This window comes from Camelus bactrianus, chromosome 35 (assembly GCF_048773025.1).
Source record: "Camelus bactrianus isolate YW-2024 breed Bactrian camel chromosome 35, ASM4877302v1, whole genome shotgun sequence".
In the NCBI taxonomy this organism is placed as follows: domain Eukaryota; kingdom Metazoa; phylum Chordata; class Mammalia; order Artiodactyla; family Camelidae; genus Camelus; species Camelus bactrianus.
This window is the reverse complement of record NC_133573.1, coordinates 7,191,361-7,208,808: the sequence shown is the minus strand read 5'-3', so window position 1 is coordinate 7,208,808 and position 17,448 is coordinate 7,191,361. Positions and strand designations below refer to the sequence as shown.

Sequence of the window (17,448 nt, the reverse complement as noted above, 5' to 3'; positions counted from 1 at the left end):
GCTGTAATATTTGTAAAGGACCAAGCACAATACCTGCCATACAGCAGGGCTCAATAAACAGTATCATTGTTATGATCATGTTCTGGTCCTGGACCAGCTATGTGCTCTGCATGGTACCGTATCTCGGTCCCCACCAAAGCAATGAAAACCCAGCATCCTAACCACGAAGTCTGACAGCTTTGCTCAGATTCTGAAGTTCTGGTTTCTCCCTCAGAGCTTACCTCTGCTCTTCTCTAGAAAATGAAAGCTGCACAAAAGAAAGTAGGAAAGTACAGAGAGGAGCCATTTGTATGAACACATACTGACCAAAGGGATGGCTCTTTATCAGCTCTTACTAGTGTCTTGAAGGAAATGTTTGAGGCCAACAGCACAGCCTCCCCTTACGCTACACAAACCACAGGGCGCATTTCCAGAAAGCTGAGGCCAGCACTCAACACAGGCTCAGTTCTCTCCGCCATGTGTTCTAAGCCTGGGAAGGGGGTCTGACTCCTGAATGTACAGGTTGAAGCTGGAAGGCAGAGTGCTTCCAGAGGCCACGTGACAAGTCTGAGTGACAGTGGATGCCGGGTCCACCTCTACCTGGGGCAGCTTGCACTGGACCAGAGCACCCCGAAAAGCAGTCTTGCAGTGGAACCCACGCCTCTCACCCCAGGGCCGTTCTTCTTACCTGCATCTCGGTGGATCGTTCTCGCTCTCTTCAGTTTTCCAAGGGGTTTATACTTCGGCTCGATATTTTGGGAGGATCGGCATAAAGGCTTCAAGCTGGAATGAGTATGAGTATTTTATTTGAAGCTGCAGGAACGTAAGCATCACGTATAGAGGTTATAAAAATGCGACTACGGGGGAAATCATACCACTACTTTTAAAAACCGAAAAGCAATGTTTCATAATTTAAAATTACTTCAATATAATGAAGTGGTAACTATAAGCCTTTAGAACAACCTAGTAGACACCCATCTAATTGTAGGATTGAGGGAGAGCAAAACTTTTATCTTGCACTGCAGAAAAGCAGGCCCCTATTCTAACAAACCACTAATAGAGTAGCACCTTCCAGAGTTCAGGAAATTCAGTTCAGCTAGCTGCTTCCCCTTCCCAGTTTATTGGGGCTCACTTATCTCTTGCAAGAATCTCACAAACTTGATCTTTTCATTTTAGAGACTGAATGCTAAGACATAGTGGAAATAAAATACAAAATAAGATTGGAGAGTGTCCTGCCGTTCTCAGCAGCCTCATTGCCAGCTGCTTCTTTATGCCAGATTCCCAAAACCTTAAGGATTATATATCACACGCTCACTTGAAGAAAGCCGCTGTGCTCCCAACCAGGACCCAACCAGTATTTACAGCCACATCCATCTGCTGCCTCTGCCCCTTTTCAGGCCCGAGACTGTTCTCTGCATCGATCCCGTTTTGTAACACAGGCTCTCCGAGTGGTATCTACTCACATTTCTTTAACTTTATCCATAGTTGTGCCTAATGGAATGACATTTGGATACACATTGACAGGACAGATGTAGCTCAAGAAATCTTTGATCTGGAAGAAGGAAAATAAAATGCATCAATTATCCCCACGGTGAAAAACCTGCCTAGAAGAGTAGATGCTCCTATGAGGGGGCGCTAGGAGAAGGAGAAGCGGGAATCTCTCAAGGCTGCTTTTTTCAGTGGGAGCTGAACATGCGGGGCGCCTGCGACCTCTCAGGACAAGAGTTCAGGCCCAACCCCAAAGATCCTCTAACACTGAGCCATGGTGGAGCCTGGGAATCAGCATAGTTAAAAGTTCTTCAGGTGATTCTGTTCCAGGGTAAGGAGGGAGAATCACTGATTGATGGGATTCAAAGATTCTGTGCTCCTTTATATGACATCAGTTTCCTTTTCTAAGGTGATTCCACATAGTTAACAAATCCCCTTCAAGGAAGTTAGAATCAAACTGAGTATTTAATACACACAAGGAAACAAGGTCTTAGAATTGTATTTCTTTCCTCTGACATATAATTGTTAGCAATACCCAGGGGAACTACATCTTTGAGACTGCTTTTTTTGTTCTCATGGTTTATTCTAATCTAAAGACAATTATGTGCAAAAATTTCAAGAATACCTTGGTTTTCTGCAAAGCTCAGAATGCTAAACACAGGAACCCTGCCACTATCCCTCACAATGTCTCAATGACCCAGACGAGCTTTGGCTTTGCCACTTATTAGGTCCTGGTGAGCTTGTGATCTTGGTCAAGTTACCTAAACCCTCTAAGTCTTCGATTCTTCATCTAAAAGTATAAATGAGACAAGGCGTGTAAAGAACGGAGCCTGTCCCTGGCACATGGTTAAACGTGCAGTAAAATGATCCATTACAAAGTTGATGATGACAACACAAAGATTTTTATCCCCTTCTGCAGATGGGGAGACTGAGGCACAAAGTAATTGTTAGTACCTGACTTTTCCAAATAAAGGACAAAGTCAAAAGAGGTAGGGAACCCGGGAATTACTGATAACTCCGTATTAAAATAAAACGAGAGCCTTGATTAAGACAAAGGGGTGAGACGGGAAGACTCATTCTTTGGATACTTGTCATCAATAATTTCTTTAGCATTTTCAGAGCAGACACGCAAATAGAAACCATTACTGACCTACCCACAACCTAAGTGATTTATATAATAAATCCAAAGTTGAGGCTGGTAGAAAAAGTTGAAGCTTTTGAATGGAATAAGGATAAAAAAGGTACACAGGGGATTATATTCAGTATCTTGTAATAACCTTTAATGAAAAAGAATATGAAAACTAATACATGTATACACATGCATGACTGGGACATTGTGCTGTACACCGGAAATTGACACATTGTAACTGACTATACTTCAATTTTAAAAAAAAAGAATAAAGAAGGTAAGGTCAAATGTATACCAGAAATGATTCATATCTACTCAGAGATGAGGTGGCCACAAGGAGAGAAGAGACACCCAACAGAGGGCACCCTCTCCCAACTGTACAAGCCGAGGCCCTTTCTTGAGATGCCTGCTTTGAAACACTACGTTAACACAGTCCGTTGTCATTATTTGCAGTAGTTCTGTTCCATAAAGTCACTGCAAACAATGACTCACTGCAAACAGTGACCCACTGCTCCCAAGGGAAATACAGGGTTCCTCTGAACCTCTGCTCACAGCACTTTCGTCAACTGATCTAATAGATCATCTTAGTTTATGTGTGTTTTTGTTTAAAGACATCTTTTTAAACATATACTGTTGACCCATTAACACTGAACTCAGGACCAAATGGCACCCTAACTCGCGGCTGTACAAAGCTTATCAAAACTTATCCTTCTCCATCAGGCACGTCACAACCTCCTTGTTCTTAGGAGCACTAGACAGCGCTTCATCACGTCTCTCGGGGGCTGTTTTAAACAGCAAAATCATCCCCCAAAAAGAAGAAAAATATAAAAAATGCAGCAATACACAGACAGTGGAAAGGATGCTTGTTTACAGTCTGAGAGCTGAAACAAGAAGGCAGGAGGCCACTGTGTGTCACCTGAGTTGGGAGAGTGTGTGCCATGTGCAACTCAAATTTTTCACTTCTCTGCTGGGCACATCTGCAAAAGACCACAAAGCACCACTCACACGGATTTGGGGGTTCAAACAAATTTCAGTGAGTGGGCAGATTTGTAAATAATGGAATCCACGAGAATGAGGATCAACCGTATTTGGGAAAAAAAACAAGCAGAAATGCTATTTAAATCTACTATTTACATTTTAAAATATAGTTCTACAAGTCCTATACACTGAATAGAAGTGTACTAATTAAAGCAGTTTTCCAGAAATCCTCTCTCTTTCTCACCAGACACAGTGAGAGAAGATGAGTAAGCAGAGCTCAGAGGATAACTCCACATGCAGGGTAACTGCTCTCATCCAAGGAGAGCGGGAAGAGAGGCGGCAGGTCAGCCCTTCCACCTCCCTACTCAAGTAGCAGGGAAATATCTCCTTATTGGGAGGTAACTCTGTAAAACCCCAGCAAGGCTTATGCTTCCCAACTTGGCTGCTAACTACACTGAAGAAGAGAAATAAGACAGAACTCCCTGTGGCTGAGACCGAAAAGATGCTACAGGGTAACAGGAAGGTTGATCGACAGCGATGCTGGGCCAGACGCCAGACCAAAGACAAATCACCAGGAAGGGGCTTGACAACAACCTAAGATTCGGGATAGACTGATGAGGAAAACATTAACTAAACTATACCATCCAGGTGAATTACTTCCAAGCTGCTCTCAGATAACCCACTGAAAATTAAGGCCATTTAATAGAAATGTCACTGTGATACTTTGATTAATAAACAAAGAATTATTTACAATATTATGGTTGACTTGATAAGAAGGCTGCTACCCGACCACAATGTTCACAGCAGCACTATTCACAATAGCCAAGACATGGAAACAACCTAAATGTCTGTCAACAGATAAAGAATAAAGATGTGGTACATATATACAATGGAATACTACTGAGCCATAAAAAGGAATAAAACAATGCCTTTTGCAGCAACATGGATGGACCTAGAGATTATCCTAAGTGAATTAAGTCAGACAGAGAAAGATAAATATCATATGACATCACTCATATGTGGAATCTAAAAAGTGATATAAATGAACTTATTTATAAAACAGAAACAGACTTAGAGACATAGAAAATAAACTTGTGGTTGTGGTTATGGGTGGGAGAGGGATAAATTAGGAGTTTGGGATTAACATGTAAACACTACTGTATACAAAAGAGATAAACAATAAGCATCTACTGTCTAGCACAGGGAAATGTATTCAGTACCTTATAATAACCTATAATGGAAAAGAATCTGAAAAAGAATATATGCATATTATGTATATACGTATAACTGAATCACTTTGCTGTACACTAGAAACTAATACAACATAGTAAACTAACAAAACTTGAATAAAAACTTTTTTTTAAATAATAAAACCACTACCTCGACCTCTGATAGAATCCACCTATTCCAATCATTACCCCTCCCACGGCTCACTGATGGAGACTGTATCCACGTATCCCCAATACAAAAGTAATCTTTACCAGGGAAATGGGATACATGCAGAAACGGTGAAACTAAAATTATATATGATTGAAAGAGTCGCAAAAAGCCTGGTTTTGTATTGCTTTTTCTCTAATACATGAAATTACTGCACTTCTGCACTTGCAAGATGCTAGCATTTACTTTGGAAATGCAAAAGGATTTCGCTACTAAATTGCCTATGTCAGGTTCCCATGCTAGTAGGTCAATTTCCTATATAAAAAGTACTGTAACAAAACCATTTTAAGCCCTCTTCAACTGAGTAATTCTACTATACTGGATCCTTCCTAAGGACAGGGTCTGCACCTCAGTCACCCTGTTCTTCCACACTGCTGAACAGTCACGACTACTTTTTGAATGGCTTTTCAGTATAATCAAATTTTGGACGAGGCCAAGACTCTGGACAGTGCCTTCAGGCTGCCTATAGTGAGATTTTTTATCTGTAGTACTCCTTCCAATAAGATTTATGATGCTTTTATGATAGATGAATGGATGTGGGGAATTTAAAATACATTTAGGAAGCAAGTTAGGAAGAAAAAACTTAATCTATGTTTTCTTCAATGTTTAGGCTGAAAATAGGTGATTTTCTATTTCCTTTATATTTAGTAAACATAGCTCATCCACTGAGATATTTTCCCTGCATTTCTTTAGGAAAAGCCACAACCAGTCTCAAGCAGTAGAAACAGGGATGCCCCCAGAGGTGAAGGGGACTCCTGCTCTCAGCCACAAAGGCTGCCAAGGGTCTGAGTACATGGGATCCTCTTACCTCACTGTAGGAGGAATGAAAAGAAAAGCAGGCTCTGTACGAACTCTCTCCAGTTCTAAAGGGAAATGGAAACACAAAATTAAAGGTCACTTAGCAAAACTGAGTGCTTCGAGGCTACTGTGGTCTAAAATCACCCTGCCATCAATTTCTTCCCGGGAAGGAGGGAACTCTTTTCGGAAATATAAATGTTTGTAGGCATTCTCAATAGCCAATGTTAAGGAAATCTGCTGAACTATGATGATCATAGTTGTATATATGGGACCTCTCTACTCCACCAAGGGTTTCTATTCCCTACAACATCAGTGCATTAACTCCCTGCCAAGCAAGACACTCTGTCCCTAAACATCTCTGTCTAACTAGAGTCGACCTCAGAGAATACTGGCTAATGGTATTAGCCAACAGATAGGCTTGGAAGCAGCATTTCTTTGGTTTAGTTTAAATTTCATAAGTTATTGTCCACAATTATATCCTTTTCTTGGACTTAGGCTAGATTGCATTTCAACTATCAATTTATCTCAAAGCAAGGTTTCTCTCAAAAGCCTTACAACATTACTTGCTTACCTCACAATGACACTAGTTTTTCTGGTTCTTTCTCCAAACCACATAGTGGATGGCTTAATGCTGATTGTGTGGAGTGGAATTCTATTTTTGGAAGTAATTCCACAGGGTAACTTATTCCACTGAAAATATTCCTCTGCCTAGAAAAGATTTTAAAAACATAGGAAATTAGTTCAACACAGTCAACAAATCTGTAGGCAGGATCTCAAAATCAAATGTAGATTAAGTTTTCAGACACGGGGAAAAAAATGTAGAGATGAGGAAACAGGTAAGTCCAGATTGAGGAACATCCTACAAAACTGCTGGCCTGGGCTCTTCAAAGACGTCAACGCGATGAAATAAAAACAAAAAGCTGGCAACTTGCTCCACATCCAAAGGGACTAAAAGAGGCCTGAGTGAATGTAACAAGTGATTCTTAACTAAATCCTGGACAGTCCTGCTCCCCACTCCACAGCCATAAAGGACACGACTGGGACAACTGGGGACATCTGAGTGTGAACTGTGTCACATTTAATGGTACTATATCATCTTATGGCAAACTTGCTAACTGTGTTAAACTTCCTGAGCGTGGGAACTGTACTATGGTTGTAAAGAATGTTCTCATTTAGGGTGACATGTCATGCCACCTGCAACTGACTCTCAAGTAGGCTGTGGGGTGGGGAGCTGCAGTATAATCTTTCGTGTGTGTATATGGGATAAACTGATGAATGCAAATTGTAGCACACAGTTTACCAATCATCAAAAGTAATTTCTTACCTAGTAGCTCTCCTACCTGGTCTGAAGTAGAATATTCCATACTGTGCTGTGGGTAAGAGTCCTTTTTATTCTTTTTTTTTTTTTTTTTCTTTTCAATTTTGCTTTACTTTAGGGCTGAGCAGCTTTACTTTACGTTTTTGGCCAATGGAGCCTATATTACCACCACAGTGATTATCTAAATGTGCACATGCAGTGTTTACTGGAATAAAAATTACTTATATTTGAATGCTAAGATATTTTAAAATTTAGAGGAGAATTACGATCACGCATGCCCCTGCATTTGAAGATCACTAATTACTATCAGTGATGTTGAATAACTATATAGATTAAAATGAAAAGAATGTTAAAGGTAAATTCCAAATTTAACACCGGCATTTACTCAGAGAAGGGAGTACTCTGTTGGCATGAGAAACCAATTACAAGTGAGTTTCAGAAACACTAGAAACAGTCATTTGAAATTGGACCAGCAATACAGGGAACTTTTTCAAAATCTGAAGCAAAATTGTATCTTGATATTTATCTCAAATGAGCAGAAAAAAATAGTTAATTAATATGCATGTGTCATGAGTCTTAAAAATAAATAGTAATGGATTGTGAATGTTTTCTTAAATTCTAAGCTTTAACATATTACTAATTTCATTATAACATATTATTCATTACATAATTCATTACAAATAAAACCTATCAATTGTGTGTGAATATACTGCATTTAAAAACTGTAAGTATCTATATCTGTAAACTGAGGATGAAGTTTATGGTAATGGAATAGTCATGCACAGTTGCATGAGCTTGCATTAGTAACTCAAGATCTCAGCCTTGGTTTTTACATTTATAAATTGAGGAGCCTAGAAAATGGAATTTCTGAGGTTCCTTCCGGACCTAAAACTTTGCTTTTCACGGATCACGCAAACGAGAAAAACAACCGCCCGCGGACCTTGGGATGCCGACACGCGTGGATCTGAGTGTCACGGTCTGTGGTGAGATGATGAAGGATGTCGGGCATGTTTCTAAACATGTCCAGTTTATCCACGTGAACCTGGGGACAACAGCAAAACCAGAACGTTATTGCAACTGCATTTCCTGGAAATAAAGCATTTGAGGGTGATCAGGCAGGAGAAAGCCAATCAGTTAAAACTGACTTTCTTCTTCCTCGAACCTAGTTTTCAGCTTTTCCCATGCACGTTAGTATGAGGGTTGTGTTCCTGGCAGTCAGTGTTTCTACCTGTTGTAAGTGGTAACGGAGAGTGTGGTGACTCGGCTGGTGGATGTCATTGGACCACATTATACTGTCCTTCAGTCAAGAGTCATTCAGTTAATACTGATTATGCACCTGCTCCAAGTCAAGCTTTATTCTCAATACTGGGAGTATCGCAGTGAACACGGCAGACACAAATGACCAAGAATCGCTTGCTGGTGAAGACACACATGACACGCCGAGTAAGGACGGCTGGGGGGAAGCCAGCCCCAGACCCTCCCCTCCACACGCCTCTCCCCTGGATGCCAAGGAGAAGGGCAGATGCAGAAGGCCAAAACCAGACAAACCTAGGCCACCTTTAGAGTTCTAAGGCTCAGACAGTGTGAAGTGTTGAAATCAACGTATCAGTTTTCCTTAAATCCTCCCTTCTGGGTACTTCAAAGTAAACAGCAAAGAACTACATCGATACCAGGATGATGAACGGCACACACACAAACTGTATTCTCATTCTGAAGTCTGAGCAAGGAAACAGGTTAGAACCATGTCAGATTGCTGCGGCCATTAACACCAAGGCCGTGTCAGAAGAATCCGAGCATAACTGCTTGCTTAGCCCGTGGCCTGTTGCTCTGGCCACCTGATCACTAACGACTAATGAGAAGTAAAAGTGAATTTCCTTTTCTGGCCTAAGAAGGAGATAAAAAGGGGTAAATTCTGAGATGCAGGGAGAGACACAGAGAAACTTTCATCCTCACGAAAATGAAGAAGCCTAAGGAAGTTACCACAGATGATCGATCTCTCAGGTCCCTTCCTAAAAGACCTCACTGTTCTGCTTTCAGGTTCCTGGTCTACACTTGTTTCTATCCTCTACAGAGGGGTTAAGAGACTGGAGAGAAGGCTCATGCCAGGGGGACTCCGGGGTTGCCTCCAAAAGCCTGCCTCCCCTCCACCAACCCCAGACCCCTCCTCGCCCGGGGTTTCTCCCTGCCAGGCCTCAGAGCAGGAGCCTCCAGTCTTTTCGATTTCACACAGAACAAATTTGGGACTGACAAGTGGTTTGCTACCCTTACATTCTGCCAAGAGAGGACATGAGAAACAAGAAAAAAATTAGTAGATAGTACAGATGAGTGTATGTGTGAGAGAGTGTGTGAGCACACACACACGACCTAGTATCACTGTGATTTTCATTTAAAAGGTTATTGTTATTTTCTGGGCGGGGGAAGCCATTTTAACACCTAAAAACATAGGAAAGCAAGTCCTTCCCAAAATGGAGAACTGGCAGCTTTACACGCATTTATTTGGACAGAAAAAAACCTAAGGGAGGAAGAAATTAGGGGAAGAAGGTCTTGGAAAGTAAACACTCATGGAAGGAGGCAGGAAGGAGCGGGTGAGGAGGGAGGGATGAATTTTTAAATTTTTAAATGCAGAAAAACTAGATCTTTTTAGTTTTGCTGAATTACATGGTATCAAAGAATTAAGTTCTTGGCACAGGTCGGTTAGCTGGGGGATGACAGGAAAGGGCGCAAAACCGAGCAGAATTTAAATGTCCAACTCTTTTCGGAGCTTCATTTTGTTCCGAGTCACCACCAAACCTCCATCTTCTCTTGGGGTACGAGGGTGGAAGCCAGGCAGTCCAAGTGGGCCCTGTGGGCAGCCACCCCCCATGCTGGCTCTGCTGCCCGAGGTCCGGAGGGCCCAGCACCCAACCACTTGGAAGGGATAGGTGAACACTTGCTCATGGCCTCATGTGATATGGATTCTCCAGGACAGTGTTCTTCCCACGTTTCTGACCCCGACCCACAGTAAGAAATATGTTTCCACGGCAACCTGGACACACACACATAATGGATGTACCGATGGTCCCGACTTGGGATGCTATGACATTAGGATGCTTGTGAAACTGATACGCATTCAGTAGAAACTGGACTTTGAATTCTGAATTTTGATCTTTTCCCAAACTAGTGACACACGGTCACATTCTCTCTCGTGATGCTGGGCAGGGCAGAGAGCACAGCTCCCAGTCAGCTCTGCCATCATGAGGGTGAACGATCCACCCACTGACAACCGCGGACCCAGACAACCATTCTGGGTTTCACTTTCAGTACAGCATTCAACACATTGCACGAGATTTCACCAACTTACTATAAAACAGGCTTTGCATTAGATGATTTTGCCCAATTGTAGGCTAAGTGCTCTGAACACATTTAAGGCAGGCAAGGCTAAGCCATGATGTTAGGTGGGTCAGGGATAAATGCATTTTCTCCCTAATGATATTTCCAGCTTATGGATTTACTGAGACGTGACCCCATTGTTAAGTTGAGGAAGATCTGGATATCTACATGGCTGATTCCCTACGTGAATTTTCATAAAACGACAATTACTCTGACTGCAAGAAAGGCATTCAGATATTTCCCAGTTCAAATTCATTCTCAGTGCTGGTTACAGACACTAAACCTATCTCATGACCCACAGTTTTGGAGAAAAAAGAAAAACTTTCTTATGGGACTTTTCACCAAAGGGCTCCTCCCACTGTCAGTTGCTCCCACAAGGAGGTGATGAAGGCTGCATCCATCGTTACCCTTTCCAGTTTGGGGGTGACGGGGAAGGGAAGACGGAGTTGGAGGAAGGATGGGAGTAGCAGAAAAGAGAGAGCTGCTGTGGTACCTGGGCCCCAAACTCCTCACTGAGGTTGGTGAACAGGTACTCGTAGCCGTAGGCGGCTTTGCAGTTCAGCCACACCACATGGTACGGGCTCCGGGTGATCCAGCCACGGACCAGCTCCAAGATTCCACTCAGACACTCCTCCTGTGCAGAAATTTTAAATGGCAGGTAACGCTTTTCGATTCCCAACGTCCCCAGATATTAATTCCGACGGGAACGATTACCATCTGATCTGTTACCCTACAAGCTTCCCTCCAGAAATACAGCCCAGGGGGTCACTCGCTTCTCCGGGGAGACATACCCGACTAGGAATTTGATAATATTTTGGGTCGCAGAACGTGGTGTCTAAGTACACACTCTGGATGTCTTTCACTCTGGAAACAAAAACAAAACAAGGCGTTTTAATCATCTCATGGCAAGTAAACCATAAAGTGTAAACTCTCATTGATGTGATACGATGTTCCACTCCATGTGGAATTTTTTTGTTAAACCAACTTTGTTAAATTCAACACCCATTTATGATAAAAACTCTCGCCAAAGTGGGTATAGAGGGAACATATCTCAACATAATCAAAGCTATATATGACAAACCTACAGCCAGCATAGTACTCAACGGTGAAAAACTCAAAAGCTTCCCAGTAAAATCTGGGACAAGACAAGGATGCCCACTATCACCACTCCTATTCAACATAGTCCTGGAAGTCCTAGCCACAGCAGTCAGGCAAGAGAAAGAAATAAAAGGGATCCAAATTGGAAAAGAAGAGGTAAAAGTGTCACTATATGCTGATGACGTTACTATATATAGAAAACCCTAAAAGGTCCACACAAAAGCTGCTAGAGCTGATTGAAGAATTCAGCAAGGTAGCAGGTTACAAAATTAACGTTCAAAAATCAGTTGCATTTCTTTACACTAACGATGAATCAACAGAAAAAGAAAGTAAAGAAACAATCCCCTTTAAAATAGCACCCAAAGTAATAAAATATCTGGGAATAAATCTAACCAAGGTGGTGAAAGAATTATACACAGAAAACTATAAACCATTGATGAAGGAAATTAAAGAAGACTTTAAAAAATGGAAAGATATTCCATGCTCTAGGATTGGAAGAATCAATATTGTTAAAATGGTCACACTGCCCAAGGCAATCTACAGATTTAATGCAATCCCTATCAAATTATCCAGGAAATATTTCACAGAACTAGAACAAATCATAATAAAATTTATATGGAACCATCAAAGACCTAGAATTGCCAAAGCATTACTGAAGAGAAAGAAAGAGGTTGGAGGAATAACTCTCCCAGACTTCAGACAATACTATAGAGCTACAGTCATCAAGACAGCATGGTATTGGTACCAAAACAGACATATAGACCAATGGAACAGAATAGAGAGCCCAGAAATGAACCCACAAACTTTTGGTCAACTCATCTTCGACAAAGGAGGCAAGAATATACAATGGAATAAAGACAGTCTCTTCAGCAAATGGTGTTGGGAAAACTGGACAGCAGCATGTAAAGCAGTGTGAAGCTAGAACACTCCCTTACACCGTACACAAAAATCAACTCAAAATGGATCAAAGACTTAAACATAAGACAAGATACAATAAACCTCCTAGAGGAAAACATAGGCAAAACATTATCTGACATACATTTCAAAAATTTTCTCCTAGAAGAAATAAAAGCAAGAATAAACAAATGGGACCTAATTAAACTTACAAGCTTCTGCACAGCAAAGGAAACCAGAAGTAAAACAAGAAGAAAACCTACGGAATGGGAGAAAATTTTTGCAAGTGAAACCGACAAAGGCTTGATCTCCAGAATATATAAGCAGCTCATACGACTCAATAAGAAAAAAATAAACAACCCAATCCAAAAATGGGCAGAAGACCTAAACAAGCAATTCTCCAAGGAAGACATACAAATGATCAAAAAGCACATGAAAAAATGCTCAATATCACTAATTATCAGAGAAATGCAAATCAGAACTACAATGAGGTATCACCTCACACCAGTCAGAATGGCCGTCATTCAAAAATCCACAAATGACAAATGCTGGAGAGGCTGTGGAGAAAGGGGAACCCTCCTACACTGCTGGTGGGAATGCAGTTTGGTGCAGCCACTATGGAAAACAGTGTGGAGATTCCTCAAAAGACTAGGAATAGACTTACCATATGACCCAGGAATCCCACTCCTGGGCTTGTATCCAGAAGGAAATCTACTTCAGGATGACACCTGCACCCCAATGTTCATAGCAGCACTATTTATAATAGCCAAGACATGGAAACAGCCTAAATGTCCATCAACAGGTGACTGGATAAAGAAGACGTGGTATATTTATACAATGGAATACTACTCAGCCATAAAAACTGACAACATAATGCCATTTCCAGCAACATGGATGCTCCTGGAGAATGTCATTCTAAGTGAAGTAAGCCAGAAAGAGAAAGAAAAATACCATATGAGATCGCTCATATGTGGAATCTAAAAAACAAAAACAAAAACAAACAAACAAACAAAAACAAAGTGTAAATACAGGACAGAAATAGACTCACAGACAGAGAATACAGACTTGTGGTTACCAGGGGGGTGGAGGGTGGGAAGGGATAGACTGGGATTTCAAAATTGTAGAATAGATAAACAAGAAGATTACACTGTATAGCACAGGGAAATATACACAAAATGTTATGATAACTCACAGAGAAAAAAATGTGACAATGAGTGTGCATATGTCCATGAATGACTGAAAAATTGTGCTGAACACTGGAATTTGACACAACATTGTAAAATGATTATAAATCAATAAAAAATGTTAAAAAAAAAAACCAACTTTGTTGAGAAATGATTTCCATACAATAAAAAAAAAACCCACAAATGTTGCATATGTGACTCAGTGAATTTTGACCAATTTATGCAACTACTACCCCCACCAATGCACAGAATGTTACCATCGCTCATTTCAAGAAGAAAAATTTGCTTTACTGTTACAAATATTATTACAATCGAGTTAGCTTTCTAATAGAAACAAATGCTCATATTTGGGGGGAAAAGAGCAATAAAACCTTTTAAACAATGAAGACTTTTTTTTTCAAATTTTTCATTTTTTAATTTTGGGGGATAATTAGGTATTTGTTTATTTACATATTTGTAACAGAGGTACTGGGGATTGAAGCCATGACCTCATGCTTGATAAGCATGCACTCTACCACTGAGCTAAACCCTCCCCCTAAATGATGCAGCCTTCTTGTTCAAGAATTACATAAAGCCCAGTACCTGCCCCCAGAGTGCAGAAGCTCCAACCTGGCAGCCTCTCCCTTTGCCAGCCTGAAGTCTCCCGTGTACAAGACAGTTCCATTGTTGCCCTGAAATAAAAACCTGAAAAGGAAATATCCTTCAGTGACTTCTAAGCCCCATACAAAAATTTAATGAAACAAATATATACTAAATCCACAGCCCATGCTGCCTGCCAAACAGCCCCTATGAACAATGTTAACAGAATTTCCACAGCTCTAAACCACACTCAGCCACCACCTCTTCCCCAGGGGTAGGAAAAATAATAATATGATGGAGATACTGCTGAGTTTGCAAGAGATGTCCTCTGAAATACGTTAGCACTCTGAGCTTTACGCTGAGATCATTCCTGCTCGTGGAGAGAAAAAAATCACTTGATGGGAAAAGGCGAAGCCGATGGAGACATCAATACTGAAGACTTCCATCGTAAGGAAACCACATTTCAAAGGTGATCTGCACCTCAGTCCCGCAAGTTCAATTTGGAGACAGAGATTAAAGGAGTTGCCATAAAAAGAATCAAGTCTCCCCGTGCATGTTATTTTTAGACCCTAAAAGTTTATTTCTCCAAATATCACACACAGCTACACAAAATAAACGGGCAAAATAGACAGCCTCCTTACATGACTGATCCTGGGCAATGACCAGCTGGTAAGAGAGTCACTACAATCTCTTCCTTCTAAAAAGAAAATAAAGAAGGAAAAATAGATGTTATCGTTAGGACCCAGCTAAAGAAAGCCCTCCTTAATAGAGCGTGTGCAAGCACTTCTCAACGATGCAGTATGGCTTTTCTCATTTCCCCACTCTCCAAATCCTAGAAACAATCCTCACACACAAAACAAATGCTTAAATGTAGAGGTACAATATGACAACAATTTCCACTCTCAGGTACACACGCGAGAGAAATGAAAACACATGTCCATGTAAAAACCCGTCCGTGAATGTTCACAGCAGCGCTATTCATACTAGCCACAGAGTGGAAACAGCCCAGAGGTCTATCCACTGATGAATGAATAAGCAAAATGTGGTCTATCCAAACAAAGGAATATTTGGGCCATAAAAAACATGCATAAACCTTGAAGGCATTATTCAGAGTGAAAGAAGTCAGCCACAAAACGTCATCTATTATACAAGTCCATTTATAGGAAATGTCCAGAACAGGCAAATCCATAGAAAATTAAAGTAGACTTGTGGTTGCCAGGAGTTGGGGGGAGGGAGAAACAGAGAGTGGCTGCTAATGGGTATGAGGTTTCTTTTCAGGTGATGAAAATATCCTAAAACTGACTGTGGTGATGGACATACAACTCTGTGAACATGCTACGAGCCATTGAATTGTGTACTTTAAATGGGTGAACTGTATGGTATGTGAATTTGTCTCAATAAAGCTATAATGCTACCATTAAAAAAAAAATTCATGTAACCTGGTCTCAAGTCACCATACAGCACATTGTACTGTCCCATCAGGCAGAGCCTCTCAGGGCTCAGAACCTGGGGCAGAGCTCTGGACACACCAGCTCTCTGCTCAATGATGTTACCTCCTTCTGTACGTCTGGCATCGTTTATTCCAGAGGGCTCCTTTAAAATGGGCTCTCCCATTGCTTAAAGCTGGAGACAGGATGCCCAAAAGCCTCAGTGCACAAGGAGAAACAGAAAGAACCAGTCAGGCAGGAGGACTCTGCTCACCGAGGGGCACCTGCTGCCTGGTGCCCGATTCTGAGAGAGCCTTCCACTGACACGTGCCACAGGCAGCCAGGTGCTGAGAGCATCTCTCCCCAACAGTGTGGACTAACCGAGCCCAGAATGGCATTAGGAAGGCTCAGGCCGTTCCTCTTCCCCTCCCTCAGGATGGTAACTTGAGGAGGAGTATTCAATGTCTGATCTCCAGGGAGGAAATGTGAAAAGTCGGCCCCTCTCCCATCACGGCCACCCCACCAAGGTCACCCTTCAGAAGTTAAACGTGTCAACAAAGCAGGTGATAGTCAAGCTACAGAATGAATATTAACTAGATTTGCCATAAAATAGGAAAACACCTCCTAGCCCTATCTATCACCTGAGATAAAAGTAAATAAATAAATAGAGGAGGTAGATCCACAGTCCTACTTACTATTAAAAAATAAATGCCACACACAAAAGTAACTGCTTCTAAATTAAGGACCAAAAAATAAATTGGATTTGCTTGGACAATATCTTTTTCTTGAAAATAATTCAGAAAAAAAATCACAATGTACATAAATTTGCTGCAAAAATATTAAGCACCACATCATTTTATATCCTGAACATTTAATAAACTTAATAAATGGGACAGTGACATCACATGATAACATCATTACTACAGAGTTCCCATCATTAACATTAAAAAGGAGGAATTCTGACAGAAACCACGTCCAATCTTTAGACGTAGAAAATAAATACATCACAAGTGGATTTTTTTTCCCCTACAAACTCAGTTACTATAAATTTTATTTATGGTTAAATGAGCACTCAAAATCAAGGAGAAAGATAAACAATCATTTAACACTAATAATTTTTAAAAACACAGATTTAAAATTAGTTACCTCGCCTGATGCTTCATCGACTAAAGATATCTGGGTAGGAGTTTCAATTTCAATCGATATCTATTAAAACAGAATAAGAGATCATGTATACATCATATTATACATTTCCACAGGTTTTTTCAGCTTTATATGCCTTTGCCATCTCAATGTTAAAAGGGGGCAAAGAGAAGTTACAGACTTCCTGTGGGACAATTTCTGATTTCACTATACTACCAGTTTAATAGCCTGAAAACATGATAAAGCTAAAATAATACATTTCCTGAGGCTGATGTGGCAGTATGTACTGGATGTCTTATAAACTTACACATCCTTAGATACAGCAATTCTGCTCAATTTTCCTCCCTTCCCCTTCCCATCCCTCCTGCTCCCATTTGCCTCTCCCTTTGAACTTGAGTCTTTGTAAAAAAACATAATCACATTTAGATTTTGTGCTGCAGAACACAGTCTTCCATCAGTCTATGACTGTTGGCCTAATTCACCGAGGGTACCTGTACATTTTACTAGAACAGCAACCAGCACAGAGATGCACTCAGTAAGTGGTTGATGAATGATCATAATTCTTCATTTCTTTAGTCAACTGACCTCATAAAATTTACCATGACCGAGGTTCAGATGTGAAAATAT

The 17,448-nt window shown here is 40.9% G+C and overlaps 1 protein-coding gene across 4 annotated transcripts in view; it reads right to left on the bottom strand.

Moving 5' to 3' along the window:
• Nucleotides 1-17,448, bottom strand: part of DCLRE1C (DNA cross-link repair 1C) — a 50,885-nt gene that overhangs the window by 8,823 nt on the left and 24,614 nt on the right. For 3 of the 4 annotated variants that reach the window (XM_074358186.1, XM_074358188.1, XM_074358189.1), the window contains 10 exons: nucleotides 16,825-16,884; nucleotides 14,893-14,948; nucleotides 14,255-14,356; nucleotides 11,288-11,360; nucleotides 10,990-11,130; nucleotides 8,068-8,169; nucleotides 6,381-6,517; nucleotides 5,820-5,874; nucleotides 1,443-1,531; nucleotides 668-762 (listed from right to left, as the gene is read on the bottom strand). In XM_074358186.1, coding sequence (XP_074214287.1) covers nucleotides 668-762; nucleotides 1,443-1,531; nucleotides 5,820-5,874; nucleotides 6,381-6,517; nucleotides 8,068-8,169; nucleotides 10,990-11,130; nucleotides 11,288-11,360; nucleotides 14,255-14,356; nucleotides 14,893-14,948; nucleotides 16,825-16,884 — 910 coding nt within the window. The remainder of the gene's footprint in view (nucleotides 1-667; nucleotides 763-1,442; nucleotides 1,532-5,819; nucleotides 5,875-6,380; nucleotides 6,518-8,067; nucleotides 8,170-10,989; nucleotides 11,131-11,287; nucleotides 11,361-14,254; nucleotides 14,357-14,892; nucleotides 14,949-16,824; nucleotides 16,885-17,448) is intronic. The other variant, XM_074358187.1, reaches the window with a different exon arrangement.